Below are 14862 nucleotides of genomic sequence, written 5' to 3'. Positions count from 1 at the left end.
TTTTCCGGGAGGGGTGAGGGGAAAGCAGCCTCTGGGCTGGAAGCGGCGGTGCACACCTCTCGGGAGAGGCCTCGGGGCGCCCAGAAACCCGGAGGGAGCCCGGGGCGCGCCCTGAGAGGGCTCCTGGCGCCCCCTCGAGTCTGAGCCGTCCGCTGCAGGCGTGGAATGTGGATCGACAGCCCCGAGGCCAAGGGCGACGCTGCCCGGCGGCCTGGGCGGGGCTAGCGAGGCGCCGGAAAGATGGCTTTGGAGGACACCAGCGCGGAGGGCCAGTGGCTTAAAGGCCCAGCCCAGGGAGGGCACAGTGGGGGGTCAAGCCTCCTGGGAATGGCGGGGACGGCGGCGGGGGGCGGAAAGGTGCCAGGGTGGCGCCGCGTGAGTCGGCCGGCACCCGGACTTGTCCCCCAGCTGGCGGGCCGGCGCAGGGGAGCCCTCCTACCAGAAGCCTGGTGCCCTGAGCTGACCCGGGGCGCGTCGGGGTGCGAGATGCGCGGCCCGGCGGGGGCGCCCCCGCCGCGAGGGCGGGGCCGGGGCGGGCCTCGTCGTCCCTGCAGGTGTAGGGGGCGGCGCCCAACCCTGCCCCCGGGGGCCGTTCTTGGAGGCCAGGGGCGGGTCAGAGAAGCGGCCGAGGTAGGCGACGCCTTGGGACCTGCGGGCGGTGACTGTGCCACAGGTGCCGCGCAGGGCACCGCGTCCCCGCTCTGGGCATCACAACTCCGGCGCTGGAAACTCAGGGTTTCGAGCTGCTCCCAACCCTGGACACCGAGGCCCCCGGGCCGGAGAGCGGAGCCCTGGGGTCGCCCGAAGCGCGGGGCCCCGAGCCCCCCAGGTCAGACAGCGAGGTCCCGGGGCCTGCGGCAGAGCAGGACGCCGGGGTCCCCGGGCCGGGAGGCAAGGTCTCCCTGCCCTCCGCAGAGCAGGGCGTGGAGACCCCTGAGCAGGAGAGCCAAGTCCTTGGGGCACCCGCGGGGCTGGACGCGGAACGCCCCGGGCCGTGTGCAGCGGAGGGTTTTGAGAGCCTCGGGCCTGGCAACGACGACCCCGAGGCGTCTGGAAGCGCGAGGGTGCCCAAGCAGTGTCCTCGTCGGGATCCCGAGACCTCCTCCTCAGGGTCAGGCTCGGAAGCCCTCCTGCAGCGTTTCCTACAGAGCCCCGAGACCCCCCAGCAGGCGCCCGGGGAGCCGCTCATGGAGACGCCCATCGAGCGAGAGATCCGCCGCAGCTGCGAGCGCGAGGAGAGCCTGCGCCGAAGCCGGGGCCTGAGCCCAGGCCGCGCAGGCCGAGAACTCGTCGAGCTGCGTGTGCGGCCGGTGCTCAGCCTGCCGGGCCCCGGCCCCGCGCTCCCGCGCGCTTTGGAGCGCGCGCGGGCGGGCGCGCAGATGCAGCGAGACATCGAGCGTGAGGCCCACCGTCAGGCGGCGCTGGCGCGCCCCGCAGCCCCGGAGCCGTGCGCCCGGCCGCCGCCGCAGCCGCTGGGCGAGCTCAAGCGATTCTTTGAGGCCGCCGGGGGCCGCGGCTCCTCGCCGGCGGCTGAGGGCGGCGCGGGCCCGCGGGGGCTGCCGGATCCCGGAGGCCGGCCGCGCTTGGCCGTGCCCAGCCGGTGCCCGGTGCTGGCCCGCGCCCCGCCGCGGGTCGCGCCGTCGCTGCTGGAGCAGGAGGTGCGCGAGGTGCTTGAGCGCGAGCGGGAGCTGCAGCGCCAGCGGCTCAGCGTCTACGGCACCGCCGACTTCAAGGAGCCCGCGCCCAGCCTCACGGGTAAGCCACGCGCGCCCTGACGCTGGGGACTGTGGGCTCCAGCCGCTCTCACCGACAGTCCAACTCCAGTGGCCTCTCTTCTGGCCCTCAAGGTACCCGCTCAGGGCTCCCAGGGTCCTGGGACCCCCCCACCCCCACCCCCACCCCCACCCGCACCCCTCAACTGTCCGTGCCCTGCCCACCGCTGCTGGGCTGCCCGCTTCCCTGGGTCCACCCCCGACTCGGAATGGTCGCCTCCCGAATCCACCTCACCTAGGCTCCTGGTGGGGAAAGGGGGAGGATTCTAGGAGTCTTTATCGGGTTCCAGGGAACCCCGCCTGAGTTCTGGCACTCCCAGATCCTCCTCTGAATTTAGGGGTTTCCACCTCCCCACCCTGGGTTCGCCTGCCTCCTCCTTCAGGTTGCTCCCTCCTTCAGGATGGAGGCTTCCGTGGGAAGGAGGGTAGACGCCTGTGTGTTTAAGGGGTGCGGCCGGCCTCCTTGGTCCTGGCCGCCTCCAGCTGGTGACAGGAGGGGCAACCCCAGCTGAGCTCCCTTCCCCCGCAGCGAGCAGGGGCGACGGAAAGCTGGCGGTGATCTGGCCTCCCCGCAGGAAGTCATCGGAGAGCGGCCTGGAGCAGGTGGGAGCTCCCTTTCCCCTCTGGCCTCTAGCACTAGTGGCTCTTCCCTCCTCCCTCCTCCGCGGGCGCCAGGGTGCTGGGTCAGGCAAAGTGCACCCCCACGTCCTTGGGAAGTCACTCTGGGCTAGGACGCAAAGTTCTGGGCACGGCCCCGGGGTGAGGAGGCTGCGGCTGTCCCGGGCCCCAAAGCGCCCCACCCTGTGTCCGGGTGTCGCTCCTGCGGTGCGCGGGTGCCTGACGTTGGCCTTCCGTCTGGCCTCCTCTCCCCAGGAGGAGCGGAAGCCTTGAGATGCCAGCAGGCTGGGACCCTCTGCCAGAGGGCACTGGTGGGGGTGCCCAGGAGTGCTCTCGGAGTCCACTGAAGGCCTGGAGGGCCCGCGGTCTGCACGCAGGGGAGGATCAAATCGACCAGCCCCCCTTGGACATGACTTTGTGAAATTGACCGGTGTCGTCTATAAAACTGTTAGTCTCCACTGGGAAACACTCTCAATCGGCCGGCGACACTGTCCAGCTCCTCGCCGTCTAACCGCAAACCGAACTGGCGTCGCCCTCTGGCCTTTACTATTAGAGGGCCAGGGTCACCGCCTGCGCTACCCTCACTCCCCCAATAAAGCCCCCTCTCTCTGGGCAGTACAGGCTGTTTTCGTCTGGGTCCTCTTCGTCTGGGCTGGGGCAGGAGGGCGTCTGGCGGAGGAAGGCCTGAGAAAGCCCAGGAGGCGCCGACCGGAACCCAGAATGTGCCCTTTATCCCCCAGTTCTGGGGCTGCGGGTCTCCCCCGGCCCGACGCGGATCCTGCTGCCCCCTGGCGGCGCGGGCGCGAACTGCGGCGTTCGGACAAATGAGCTCAAGCCCGGCCTTTTCCCAGACTTCGCCAACAACGATTGGTGCCTGCGGCATGCATGCCTCGGGCTGGGCGCGGGCTAGGCAGAGGTGATAAGAGGTTGCTCCTGCTCTGGGGACAGAAACAACAGGTACCCAACAAAGGGGGTGGTGGTGAGGGGTACAAGCTTCTTAGCAAGGCGCACAAGGCCATTTATAATCTGTCCAGCTATGGCAAACCTCACATGCCTGTAGACCCGACAGACAGCGGAGCGTGCTAGAAAATGCCTTGTTTCAGCGGGCAGGTAAATGTTCCTCCATATCAGTAGTAGTACCAATGAGTGAGCTCAGTGGCATCAGAGCTTCTGACTTCCAAAAGCACGGGGGAAACCCAACCTTTAAAAGGGGAGCCTGGGGATCCCTGGGTGGTGCAGCGGTTTGGCGCCTGCCTTTGGCCCAGGGCGCGATCCTGGAGACTCGGGATCGAATCCCACATCGGGCTCCCGGTGTATGGAGCCTGCTTCTCCCTTCGCCTGTGTCTCTGCCTCTCTCTCTCTCTCTCTCTGTGACTATCATAAATAAATAAAAAAATTAAAAAAAAAATAAAAATAAAAGGGGAGCCTGGGTGACTCAGATAAGAATCTCACTTCAGCTCAGGTTATGATCTCTGGGTCCTGGGATGGAGCCCCATGTCCCACTCCCCACTCAGCAGGGGAGTCTGCTTCTCCCTCTGCCACTTTCCCTGCTAGTGCATGCTCTCTCTCAAAAATTTTATTTTTATTTTTATTTTTTTAAAGATTTTATTCATTTATTCATGAGACACACAGAGAGACTGAGGTAGAGGGAGCCTGCTGTGGGACTTGATCCCGATCCCGGATCTCCAGGATCACAACCTGGGCTGCAGGCGGTACTAAACTGCTGCGCCACTGGGGCAGCTTTTTTTTTTTTTTTTTTAAGATTTTATTCACTTGAAACACAGATAGTGAGCAAGCAAGCCTGGGCAGGGAAGAGAGGCAGAGGGAGAAGCAGACTTCCCACTGAACAGGGAGCCTGACTGTGACAACAGGATAATTGATCCCAGGACCCAGAGATCAAGACCTGGGCCGCGCAGGTGCCCCAATAAAATCTTTTTGAAAAAAGAGAGAAATCTACTGAACTTTAAATGTGACTATTTAGAAAACTTTCAAAATTGGGGGTGGGTGGGTGGGTGGGACACAGAAAGTGAAACAAGCAGCACTTGCTTGCAATACAGTTTGTAGCTGTCATTTGTTAAGCCCTCCTTAATTTCTCTCCCAACCCAAGGGGTTCAAGAGTCTGTGAACACCATAAATTGAATAAATGTATCTGAACAGTTATATTCCATGATTTCAGGGTACCAGCTTTTTAGGGGTGCATGAGACTCAGAAAAGACCCAGGAATGTTTTATGATTTAATTTTTTAATGTATTTATTTTTTAAGATTATTTATTTATTAATGAGACATACAGAGAGAGAGAGGCAGAGACATAGGCAGAGGGAGAAGCAGGCTTCCCACAGGACTCACTCAATCCCAGGCCCCTGGGATCATGACCTGAGCCAAAGGCAGACAGAAGCTCAACCACTGAGCCACCCGGGCATCCCCCAGGAATGTTTTAGACTCATTGTTTCAGCTCTTGGATTTGTCCAACTCTGTATGCCCCAGGTCCAGCAACAGTCTTGATTCTACATAAGGAGGACAAGTAGCTGATGAAGAATGAAAGAATGCTTACACAACATGCACCCCAAGAGAAGCTCAGTCCAAAAAGGAACTACTTGATCCCATCATCAGGACACTGAGCACATACTTGATTGTGACTTTGCAGAGAAAGCAAAGATCCAGTGCTGCCAAGGTGGGAAATGGAAACACCCAGAGCTGCTTCTTAATTCCCAGCAGGGGAGCTAAGAACGAAGCCTGTAGAGTGGATTATGTAAGTGTGGACCTGAGTTTCAACCTTTCCTGCAAATTAAAATTACATGAGGCACCCTTATGCCAAGTAAATCAAAATCTGACAGGGAGCTTGGCCTCAGTATTTTTTAAAGCTCTATAGGTGTTTCCTACATGGAGCCAAGTTTGAGAACATCATCACGTAGGGGTAGGTTCGCAGTTCTCAAAGTGTAGTCCTCGGACCAGCAGCATCAGGATGGCTTGAGAACTTGTCACAAACACATTCTTGGGCCCCCACCCCAGACTTAAAAATCAGAACGTCCACACGATTCCATGATAAAGTTGGAGACTCATGAATATAGACAGTTCGTGAGCAACAGGATCCAGGAAATCAAGCCTGTTTCCTTCCTCTGCCAGTACTGCCACCATGCATCAGAAAACTTTGGTTTAAGTGGCCTGTGGATTTGCCTTGAGGGTGACAGTCTAGGGGCTCCTGGGTGGCTCAGTGGGTTAAGTGTCAGCCTTTTACTCAGGTCATGATCTTGGAGCCCTGGGATCAAGCCCCATGTCAGGCTCCCTGCTTAGTGGGGAACCTGCTTCTCCCTCTCCCTCTCCCTCTGCTGCTCCCCCTGCTTGTGCTCGCTCGCTCTCAAATAAAAAAATGAAATCTTACGGGAAAAAAGGGGAGACCGTCTAAAGCCATGTATGGCTGGTCTGAATTGAGATGTGTTGTAAGTGTGAAATACACACCAGGGTGCCTAGGTGGCTCAGTCAGTTAAGGGTCTGCCTTCAACTCAGGTCATGATCTCAGGGTCCTGGAATAGAGCCCCTACTGGGCTCCCTGCTCAGTAGGGAGTCTGCTTCTTGCTCTCCCTCTGCCCCTCCCCGCTTGCATTCTCTCTCAAATAAATAAAATCTTAAAAAAAAAAAATATATATATATATATATATACATATACACACACCAGATTTCAAAGACCTAGTACCCTCCAAAGAGAAATAGCTCAATAATTTATTGCACTGATTATATGCTGAAATAGTATTTTGGATAAATCACTAAAATTAATGTCACTTTTTTACCTCATTTTTAAAAATGTGGTTACTAGGAAATTTGAAATAACGTATGTGACTTGCATTTGTGGCTCAATTTAAATTTCTATTGAACCAAGCTGAAGAGAGTCTTACAATGTATGTGTATAATTCACAGGGGCTAACACAGTATGAGGGAGTTTCAGAAACCCCTTTAACTCATTCAGACTAAACAATCCTTGAAGTCAGAAATTGTACACACACACACGGCCCCTTAAAAAATATCAAGGGTTTTGCTTTCTGATCCTGATTCATTTTACTTCACACGTCCCTTTTTGTCATCTTAAACAGGGGCTTAGGGATCCCTGGGTGGCGCAGCGGTTTGGCGCCTGCCTTTGGCCCGGGGCCTGATCCTGGGGACCCGGGATCGAGTCCCACATCGGGCTCCCGGTGCATGGAGCCTACTTCTCCCTCTGCCTGTGTCTCTGCCCCCCCCCCCCCCCCCGTGACTATCATAAATAAAAATTAAAACAAAACAAAAAACAGGGGCTTACAATACTGTGTGCCAGGTAAGCGAGTTTTAGGTAAGCGAGTGCTTTGCTCAAAAGGGTCAAGGTTAGGTCTCTGCTCCCACTCCACAAATGCTGCAAGGAACGAAAAGGCACGCCTTAAAGGGGGGGGTACCTCGCAGATGAGTGACAGCGGGTCAGGAAGGCCACCCTTCCTCTCGCAAGGGACCAGCTGCAATCGCAAAGACCCAGTTCAGGTTCGAGCTCCGCCACTTGCTCGCCAGAGCTTTGAGCAGGTGAGTTCACCTCTCCCAACCTGGGTCTCCTTTCCAGCCCAAGGTCGGAGCTACGCTTAGAGATCCCAACTTGGAGATCCTTACGGCTTTCCCACCCGCCAGCGCCCCGGACACCCCGCGGAGTAGGACGACCTGCCCGCTCCACGATCCAAAAGCTGCAAGAGGAAGGTTCGACTCCGGCCTTTAGGAAGCTGATCCCGGGCCCTTTCCGGGGGCACGTCGGGAAATATAGTCTTTTCGGTAAAAAAGTCACTTCCGGGTCAAAATACGAGAGTGGGCGTGGCTCCGGGGTCCCTTCCCCCATTGGGCGTTGAATTTCCCGGCTACCCAAAACTTGCGGTTTTTTGGGTTCCGGTTGTTGACAGGCACGGCTACTTCCCTTTTAGCTTCATGTGCGCCTCTGCGCATGCCCCGTGTGCTTGTCCGCCAGTCGAGGGGGACTTTGGTTTTGTTTCAAAGACTACATTTCCCAGAAGGCCGCGCGAGTGGGCGGGGCTCCTCGCCCCAAGGGGTGGGGCGCGGCACTCGGAGCGGACGCCGAGCCTGTGACCTCTTTCTTTCTTTTATTTAACGCAAAACTGGTGTGTCCACGCGCAGTGCTCCGCGGCCGGGCCGGACCCGGCGCGGACTGGCCAGCTCGGCCCGGCCCTTTGGAAGGCGAGGCCGAGGTGCACTGGGAGAACGAGTGAGCCCCTCCCCTGCTCCCTCTCCTGGAGTTTGGAACTGTCAAGCTCCAGCTCCCATCCTCTCTCCAGGCTCAAGACCCCTGCGCGGCCCACGCCGCGGGCCCGGCCGCGCTCGGGGGCCGGGCGGGGCCTGCCTGGCCGGTGAGAATCTGCACCAGCAGGTCGGTGGCCAGCATGTGCGAGGGCTCCTCGAAGCCGATGGTCAGCAGCTGCTGGTAGTCTCCCGGCGGCTGCGGGCACAAAATCCTGGGGGCCAGGACAGACAGGCCTGGACGTGAGCGCCCCCTGCTCCTCGGGAGCCCCTCCCCTCGAGTGAGAGGCTGTGGCTGAAAGAGGCTTTGTTTCAGCTGGGGGTGGGAAGAACCCTGGGGGGAAAGTGGTTTCCCTGTTGAGGAGAAACCTAGAGGGTAATGGCTCTGGGAGGCTGCACGACTCTATCCCTGGCCTGGCCTATCTATCACCCAGCTGCTGTGTGTCCTTAGGCAGGTAACTTAACCTCTCTGAGCACCTGTTTACTTCTTTGTAAGATGGGGCTTGTAGCACAGACTTAAATGGGTTGTGACACAAGTCTGCATAAAGCACTTTTCAGGGCATAATAAAATGCTATCCTTATTACCAAGGGAAACAATGTTGGGAGAAGTGGATGGTCTTTGGTGGGGTTCCGCCCCTCCCTCCAGGTCCCAAACCTACTTTGCCATCACCCTAGCTCCTACCATGAATAAAGGTCATCCTCCGCAGGTCCCAGCGGCACCCAGCGGCCAATGGACCACAGCTTCTGGATCTGGGGGCACGAATTGGCCGGGCTCTTGCCTGTGTCTTCCCATGTATCTCGATAGCACAGAAAGTAGCTGGGAGGGGAGGGGGCATCAGTTAAGAAGGAGCAGTTTCCTAGCTTCTGTTGAGGGCTTTGAATTTGGGAGCAAGTGGAAACTCATCAGAATTTGCCCTCAAATCCTCAGGTAGGGATGTAGCTCAATATTGAGGCCTTTTCTCCCTGCTAGCCTACTTTTAAGATGAGGATTTTTATTTTAATGGAAGGGTGATTTTTTAAGGTGGGGATGGCCTTTCAAAGAGCTTTGGTTTCCTGCTTGGCTTTCCATGGTGGTGGTGGTGGTGGTGGTGGTGGTGGTGGTTCAGAGGCCCACACTGGCATTCTGCAAAGAGAGGGGAGAATTTTGGTTTTATAAGGGCACTCACTAATCCACATGGGAATCTTGCCCCCTGCCGCTGGGCTCTGGGGTGGTTTCCAGGTTCCATCGCATCTTCTTATAGAGGTATCGGGGGAAGCGGCTGGCGGTGTAGGCGGCTGGGGCACAGTATCTGAAGATGGACACTTCATGGGAAGGGCTGATGGAGAACCTCCCACAGAAGAAACAGGAGATGCTGACAGTAGACAGGAGAGTGGGGGAATGAGGCAGGGCTCTGGACTCCACCCTCTCCCCACCCCCATTCCAGTCTCCTACCCTTTTACCTTAGGGGGTCAGTCTCCTCCAGGTCCACGAACCCAAAGGAGGCATACATGAGGACCAGCTGTTCCAGGCGCAGGGTCAGCTGTTGGGATATCTCCAACAGCTGCATGGAAGAAGGGGCATAATGAGATTAGCTGGCCTGCCAGGATCGCCCTCCCCCCACCATCTCCTACTCCTGAGGTTCTGATGAAAAGGGCGTGGGGTCTAGGAAACCCTAGACCCCCTTTCACACACCCCCTTTCGAACCAGCTCCTGCAGGGCTCCGTAGATGGGGGGCACACTCCGTGCAGCTGCCTCCAGGTAGAGAAAGTAGGGCTCACACATCTGTAAGAAGGTGGGCATGGCCTTGGCCAGCTGTTCCTTCTGCACGCGGTCCCTGCTAAATAGAAAAGGAGGCCTTTGCCTGGAGTCCATTCCATTCTATTCACTGCCGACTTGTACCCCTAGCCTGGACCCCCTATTAAAAATTCCCCCTGTGCCAGGCCTTTCTCAGAATATCTTCCAGGATCATTTGCATCAAAACCATTGGGAACACTTGTTAAGATGCTGACACCTGAATTCTGCAACTGACTTTCACTCAAAATTTCCTGTAGGGTGGAGCCCAGAAATCTAGGGTTTAAACAGCCTCCCAGAGGATTCCAATGGATACTGGAAATGTGAGAATTACAGCCCCTTTCCCCCTGGGCTGGGAATCATGCTATCCCTTGGGGGTTTCGGGGTGTGTGTGTGTGTGTGTGTGTGTCTCACACTGGTAGCCCATGGGCCAAATCTGGCACAGATTGGTTTTGTTTAGCTTGCCCAGGGTTCAAAATATAAGCCAACAGTTAAAAAACTGGGAGAAAAGTCCTCGTGAATTGGCAACCCCTGGGGGCCACATAATAGCAGGTGCTCCCTCACCCCGAATGTCTACATAGTCCTCATCACTCTTCGAAATGGGATCCCCAATCAACGAGCTTCGTTTACTGTCTCTGGTTTCTGATGCTTTTGAGTTTGGGGAGCTAGCGTGTGTTGCTTGTACTGTTACCCTCTCCTCAGTCTCCTCAGGTAACTCAGTTACCCTCTCGGGAGCTAGGACCCCGTCCAGCATCACCTGTAAAGTAAGTAGCTCTGGAAATCATCTGCCTTCTTGAGCAGGTAGCGGAGCTGTTCCGTGATGGGGCTGAACATGGTGTCCAAGGGGAGGCGAGGCGGGGCGGGCCCCGGGGCCAGAGGCTCGGGGGAAGGAGTAGCGGTAGAGGCCTCCTGCAGCTGCCCCTGGACGTCCTCCGGTTCCGCCTCCGGTGGATCCCCAGGTCCGCCAGGGGACGCCAACCAGGATGCGTCTCCGCAGGGCTGCGCCCCAGCTTCCAAGTCGTCCGGGGGCGGTGTTTCCCCAGGGCCCGGGGGGAGCGGCTCCACGAACCACTGCTCGGTAGCCATCGTGGGGTCGCCGGCGAGGACCGCCGCGCTTTAAGCCTCCGGCGCTCACGTTGGCCGCGGGTTCGACCCCGCCCCGGGAAGCTCGGACTTGCCGGCGCTGGGAACGCGGCCCCTCCGACGCGCCCCTGCCTCGACCTCTCTGCCGGCGCGGCGCCGCGCGGAGGGAGTTCGCCTCGTTTGAATTTCAACACGCGGGAGGGGCGCGCCGCTCCGGTTCGCGCTGCGCGCCCGCGGGGCCCCCGCGCACATGCGCGCTCCCGGAACCTGGCTGTCTGGGGGCGGGGGGAGGGGGGCGTCCGTGAGAGGCGACCTGGGTGGGTGCTGGCGCGGCCCTGTCCTGGGGTGCGGCCCGGGGGCCAGCGCCTTTCTCTCTCCTAGGCTGCTTCCTAGGGAAGAGGGGTCTTTACCGAACCTCCAAACCCGGGGCGCAGGTTACATAAAGGGGGCACACCCCGGCCTCATAGAACCTGACTCTGGCCCCAGAATCTGTATATAAAAAAAATCAAACAAACAAAAAACCCAAACTCTAATGGAGTTGAAAAACTGCATTAGAACTTAGTAGGGACTTGTGAGGTCAGTAGCTGTTTCAACTGCTAACAATACTTAAAATCTCCGCTTGGAAAAACGTGCCTGTCCCAGGATCTCATCCCTTCTATTTCTTCTATTGGCGAGGACCGTGAAGCCTGGAGACCCTACACGGGCCCAGAACAGACCCCTGTATTATAGACTAGATTCTTGGTGGCATGCCAAGGCTGACAGACATACAGCTACGAAGCCAAGTGCATTTACACTTAAAAAGACTCTGGGTAAAGAGCTCAGACAGGTGTCCGACCCCACCCTGTGTGACCCTGAGCAAGCATCCTTGCTGTGCTGAGCCAGTTGCCTCTTCCAGAAAGTGGGTTTTTATGAGCTCTCTGCCTCATAGGGCTGCAGCCAGAACGACTGAGAAAATGCTCGTAAAGCCGAGTTAAACTGCTGGTCACTCAAATATTTGAGTGCCTACTGTGTGCCTGGGTACTGCTCTGAGCGTGGGGAGATGACCCAACTGAGCAAAGATCCCTGCTCTCCCGGAGCACTTCTTGTCCTAGTTGGCTGTGGGGCAGCCTCATGCACTACCTGTCTTTCTCCTCAATTGTCTTAACTCTAGCCCCTCCCAGGAGGCTGCTATAGCTCTTCCTGCCCCTCCCCCACTTCATTCATAAAACTCAACTCCTGGCATTTTTTTTTAAAACTTTATTTAAAAAACCTTCGGTGCAATATTAAAAAGCAATACAGCCAGCTGGAGCGACAACCAACAGAAAGAAAGGAGAGGGTTAGGGAAGACCCAGGGACCCCACCCCAGCTGTTCCCAGGGGCTGGAGGCCAGAGGCAGACTGGGATAGGGCATGGGTGGTGGGGGAGAGAAGAAAGGCCACCCATCAAAAAGAACAGGTAAAACAAAACATTTATATAGGAAACATCTGGGTGAACTGAAGAGGATCTAGGGGAGATAGGAAGCCCCCACTTTTTTTTTTTTTTTCAAAAATGTCCTAGACTTGGGGGGAGGGCTGGCCTCCTGGGATGAAATGAGCAGGCCCTGTCCCACCCCACACTCCTCTATTATGGAGTATAGGATGTGCTGGGGGCCAAATGTGTGTATGCTAGGAAAACACAGGGAAGAGATGAGAAGGGAGGAACGCCCCCTCACTGGAATCTGTTGAGGGCTGAGAGTGTCCCCATCCAGCTCCTGGACTCTGGGGGTCTTGGGTGAGATGGGGGCTGGAATGGGCTGGGGCAGAGGGGAGGCTGGGCGCTCAGCCTAGAAAGCCATCGGGGTCGTCATCCTCAAAGTGGCCTTGCTGTAGCACCTTGATGTGGTGCTCATAGATTTTCAGGGCTGGGCCCAGGCGGATGGACAGGCCAGTCAGCACATCTGTGCGCTGCATGAGCAGCAAAGACTTGCCATCAATTTCCTGGGTGGGACAGAGAGAGAACGAGCGAGCAGGGTCAAAGCAGGGTCAGAGCAGATGCCCTCCCACTGAAGCCCTGGAATAGAGGGGTACACCGAGGGATGGGAACTCGCCTGCTCTTGGAAAGCTGTTGCCTGCTCCGGGAAGCCGGCCTCGGTGAAGTACTCGACCACATCCATCACCGTCCACTCGACAGGGTCAGCCGGCTTCTCTTTGCGCCCAGAACTGTGTCAGAACAGACGCAAGCAATGAGCCGCGATCCTCCCGGTTCTGTTACACACATGTAGGCAACACACCCCCATGTCTCAAATACCCCAACTTACGGACAGCCAAAGGGGGTTCCATCAGCCCCGGGCAGGGCTGGTTTTCCTGGGGGCAAAGGCACAGGGGATGGGGAGTCGGGCCCAGTGGCAGCAGAGGCTAGGAGAGAAAACACGTACGCCTATGGCTTTGTCTTGGGGTTCAGTTCCTCCCCACCAGGCAACACCCTTCAACTCAGAGATCCCTACCTGACCCCCCCTCCTTATTCATGGCTGCCATGGAGAACACTTGGCGGGTACCACTGCCCGGTGCCGGCCCCCGGCCTTCATCCTGGCCCTGGTGGGGTCCACAGGGCGTCCACTCCTTGACCCTCTCCTTGGCACTCTGAGGGCCTCGCTCGCCATTAAGCTGGTGGTGCTGGGCACCTGCTGGACGGTCACCCTCAGGCACCTCCGAGCCCTCGGACACATCATCTTCCTCATCCTCATCTTCGTCGTCATCTTCCTCCTCTTCCTTCTCAAGCACTCGCTCTTCTCCACCTCTCTGGTGCCCGGGAGAGAGGCGGGAAAGGTTAGTGGCTGTTCTGGCCCCGGGCCCAGACCCTGCGATCCAGGAGCGAGTGGTGTGCTTAACACCCACCTTTAATATCAACACGGACTAACTTTTACGCATTCAGTCCGTGCCAGGCTCTGTGTTAATAAAGCCCTCAGTAGCCAAATCTCACTAAACTCGCTCAACAACCTCAAGGGGTCGCTACTGCTATTAAGTCGCTTTCTACAAGCGGAGGAAACTGAGGCTCGGCAAGATTAAGTCACTTGCCAAGGTCACCATGCGCCGAACCCGCAGGAAAGACGCGAAGAGCCAGGGCCGCCCGCCACCCGGTTCCTCCCGGGACTCGCGCCCCGCCACCAACTTCGCCCGCACCTGCCTACCGCGCGGCACCCCCCCTTCCCCAGCGCGCTCACCTTGCTCCGCGACGCGCGGGCGCTGGCGGCCGGCGGCGCCCGTCCGGGCCTGTCCCCGCGGGGCAGCGCGAGCGCTCCGAGGCGGGTGCGCTCCAGGCGGCCCCGCGCCGCCGCCTCTTCCTCCAGCAGCCCCTGCACGCGGCCGCGGGTCAGGCGGCCGCCGGCGCCGCCGCTGCCCCCGAGGTAGCGCACGACTTCCCGCAGGCTCACGGGCCGCGCCGGGCCGCCGGCCCGCGCCGCGCCCCCCTCCGGCGGCTGCTGTGGCTGCGGCGGCGGCGGCTGCTGCTGCTGTGGCGGCGCCGGCGGCTGTGGCGGCGGCGGCAGCGGCGGCTCCCGGGCGGCGACGGCGGGCGGGGGGGCGCGGCGCGGGCCGGCCGGGGGCGCCACTGCCGGAGGAGCGGCGGGCGCGGGCGGCGGCGCGGCCAGGGGCGCGGCCCGCTGCGCGCGGGGGCCCGGCTGCGCGGGGCCGGGCGAGGGGGGCGCTGTGGCGGCGGCGGCGGCGGCCGCGCGGGGCGCCCGGGCCGGGGCGGTGGCGGCGACGGGCGCGGGCGGTGGCGGCGGGGCGGGCGTGGGCGGCGGCGCGGCGGCGGCGGCGGCGGCGGCGGCAGCGGCGGCGGCGGCGGCGGGGCCCCCGCGGGGGGCGCGCGGCGGGGCCGGCGGGGTGGCTCCGCGCCGGGGCGGCTGGACGCGCGCCGCGTTGCGGTACGAGATGCTCCCCTTGTAGCTGACCCGGAGCACGGCGCGCTGCTGGATCAGTTTCTCGAGCTCGGCGCGCGTGCGCTCCGGCTCCGGGCCGTGCCGCCGCCGCACCATCCGGCAGATGCGCTCCAGGTCCGGCCGCGCCTTGCGCGAGCGCAGCGAGTCGATGGTGTCCAGGATCCACTCTTGGTAGTGCGGGGAAGCGGCGGACGACGAGGCAGCGGCCGCCGTGGTGGCGGCCGCCGCCGTCTCCGGCGGGGGTAGGGCCGGGGGCCCCGCCATGCCTCCCGCCCGGCCCGGCTGCACCGTGCGCGCTGCCTCCCTCCCAGCGCGGCGCCCCCCTCCCCGGCTCCCCTCCCTCCGCCGCTGCCCGCCTCCTCCGCCTCCCCCCCCCGGGGGGCGCAGCGCCTCGGCGGAGCGGCGGCGGCGCTGCTGTTTCTTTGCAAAAAAAAAAAAAAAAAAAAAAAAAAAAAGCGAGAGAGAG

At 59.8% G+C, this 14862-nt stretch overlaps 3 protein-coding genes across 7 annotated transcripts; 1 reads left to right on the top strand and 2 right to left on the bottom strand.

Moving 5' to 3' along the window:
• Positions 1 to 90: 90 nt before the first annotated feature.
• On the top strand, positions 91 to 3008 carry MISP3 (MISP family member 3). 5 transcript variants are annotated; one of them, XR_011994464.1, is made up of 3 exons: positions 91 to 1755; positions 2173 to 2375; positions 2646 to 3008. XR_011994464.1 is itself a non-coding variant. In XM_072721436.1 (3 exons), the coding sequence occupies exons 1-3, from the start codon at positions 1188 to 1190 to the stop codon at positions 2661 to 2663; spliced, it is 660 nt and encodes a 219-aa protein (XP_072577537.1). In that variant the 5' UTR covers positions 91 to 1187; the 3' UTR covers positions 2664 to 3008. The 5 variants fall into 5 exon arrangements, 1 of the variants encoding a protein (XP_072577537.1); XR_011994463.1 differs by having other exon boundaries at positions 2156 to 2375; XR_011994465.1 differs by having other exon boundaries at positions 91 to 1847; positions 2302 to 2375.
• A 4589-nt stretch (positions 3009 to 7597) lies between these two features.
• C9H19orf67 (chromosome 9 C19orf67 homolog) lies at positions 7598 to 10554 on the bottom strand. Its single transcript, XM_025983596.2, has 6 exons — positions 10176 to 10554; positions 9320 to 9464; positions 9088 to 9188; positions 8814 to 8999; positions 8330 to 8464; positions 7598 to 7862 (listed from the first exon to the last, which is right to left on the bottom strand). The coding sequence occupies exons 1-6, from the start codon at positions 10502 to 10504 to the stop codon at positions 7688 to 7690; spliced, it is 1071 nt and encodes a 356-aa protein (XP_025839381.1). The 5' UTR covers positions 10505 to 10554; the 3' UTR covers positions 7598 to 7687.
• A 1488-nt stretch (positions 10555 to 12042) lies between these two features.
• On the bottom strand, positions 12043 to 14767 carry SAMD1 (sterile alpha motif domain containing 1). Its single transcript, XM_072721427.1, has 5 exons — positions 13680 to 14767; positions 12963 to 13257; positions 12777 to 12873; positions 12567 to 12678; positions 12043 to 12456 (listed from the first exon to the last, which is right to left on the bottom strand). Exons 1-5 carry the CDS (start codon positions 14658 to 14660, stop codon positions 12298 to 12300), a joined length of 1644 nt encoding a protein of 547 aa, XP_072577528.1. The 5' UTR covers positions 14661 to 14767; the 3' UTR covers positions 12043 to 12297.
• Positions 14768 to 14862: the final 95 nt, after the last annotated feature.

The sequence above is a fragment of the Vulpes vulpes genome, chromosome 9, assembly GCF_048418805.1.
Source record: "Vulpes vulpes isolate BD-2025 chromosome 9, VulVul3, whole genome shotgun sequence".
NCBI lineage: Eukaryota > Metazoa > Chordata > Mammalia > Carnivora > Canidae > Vulpes > Vulpes vulpes.
This window is presented reverse-complemented; position numbering and strand designations above follow the sequence as displayed.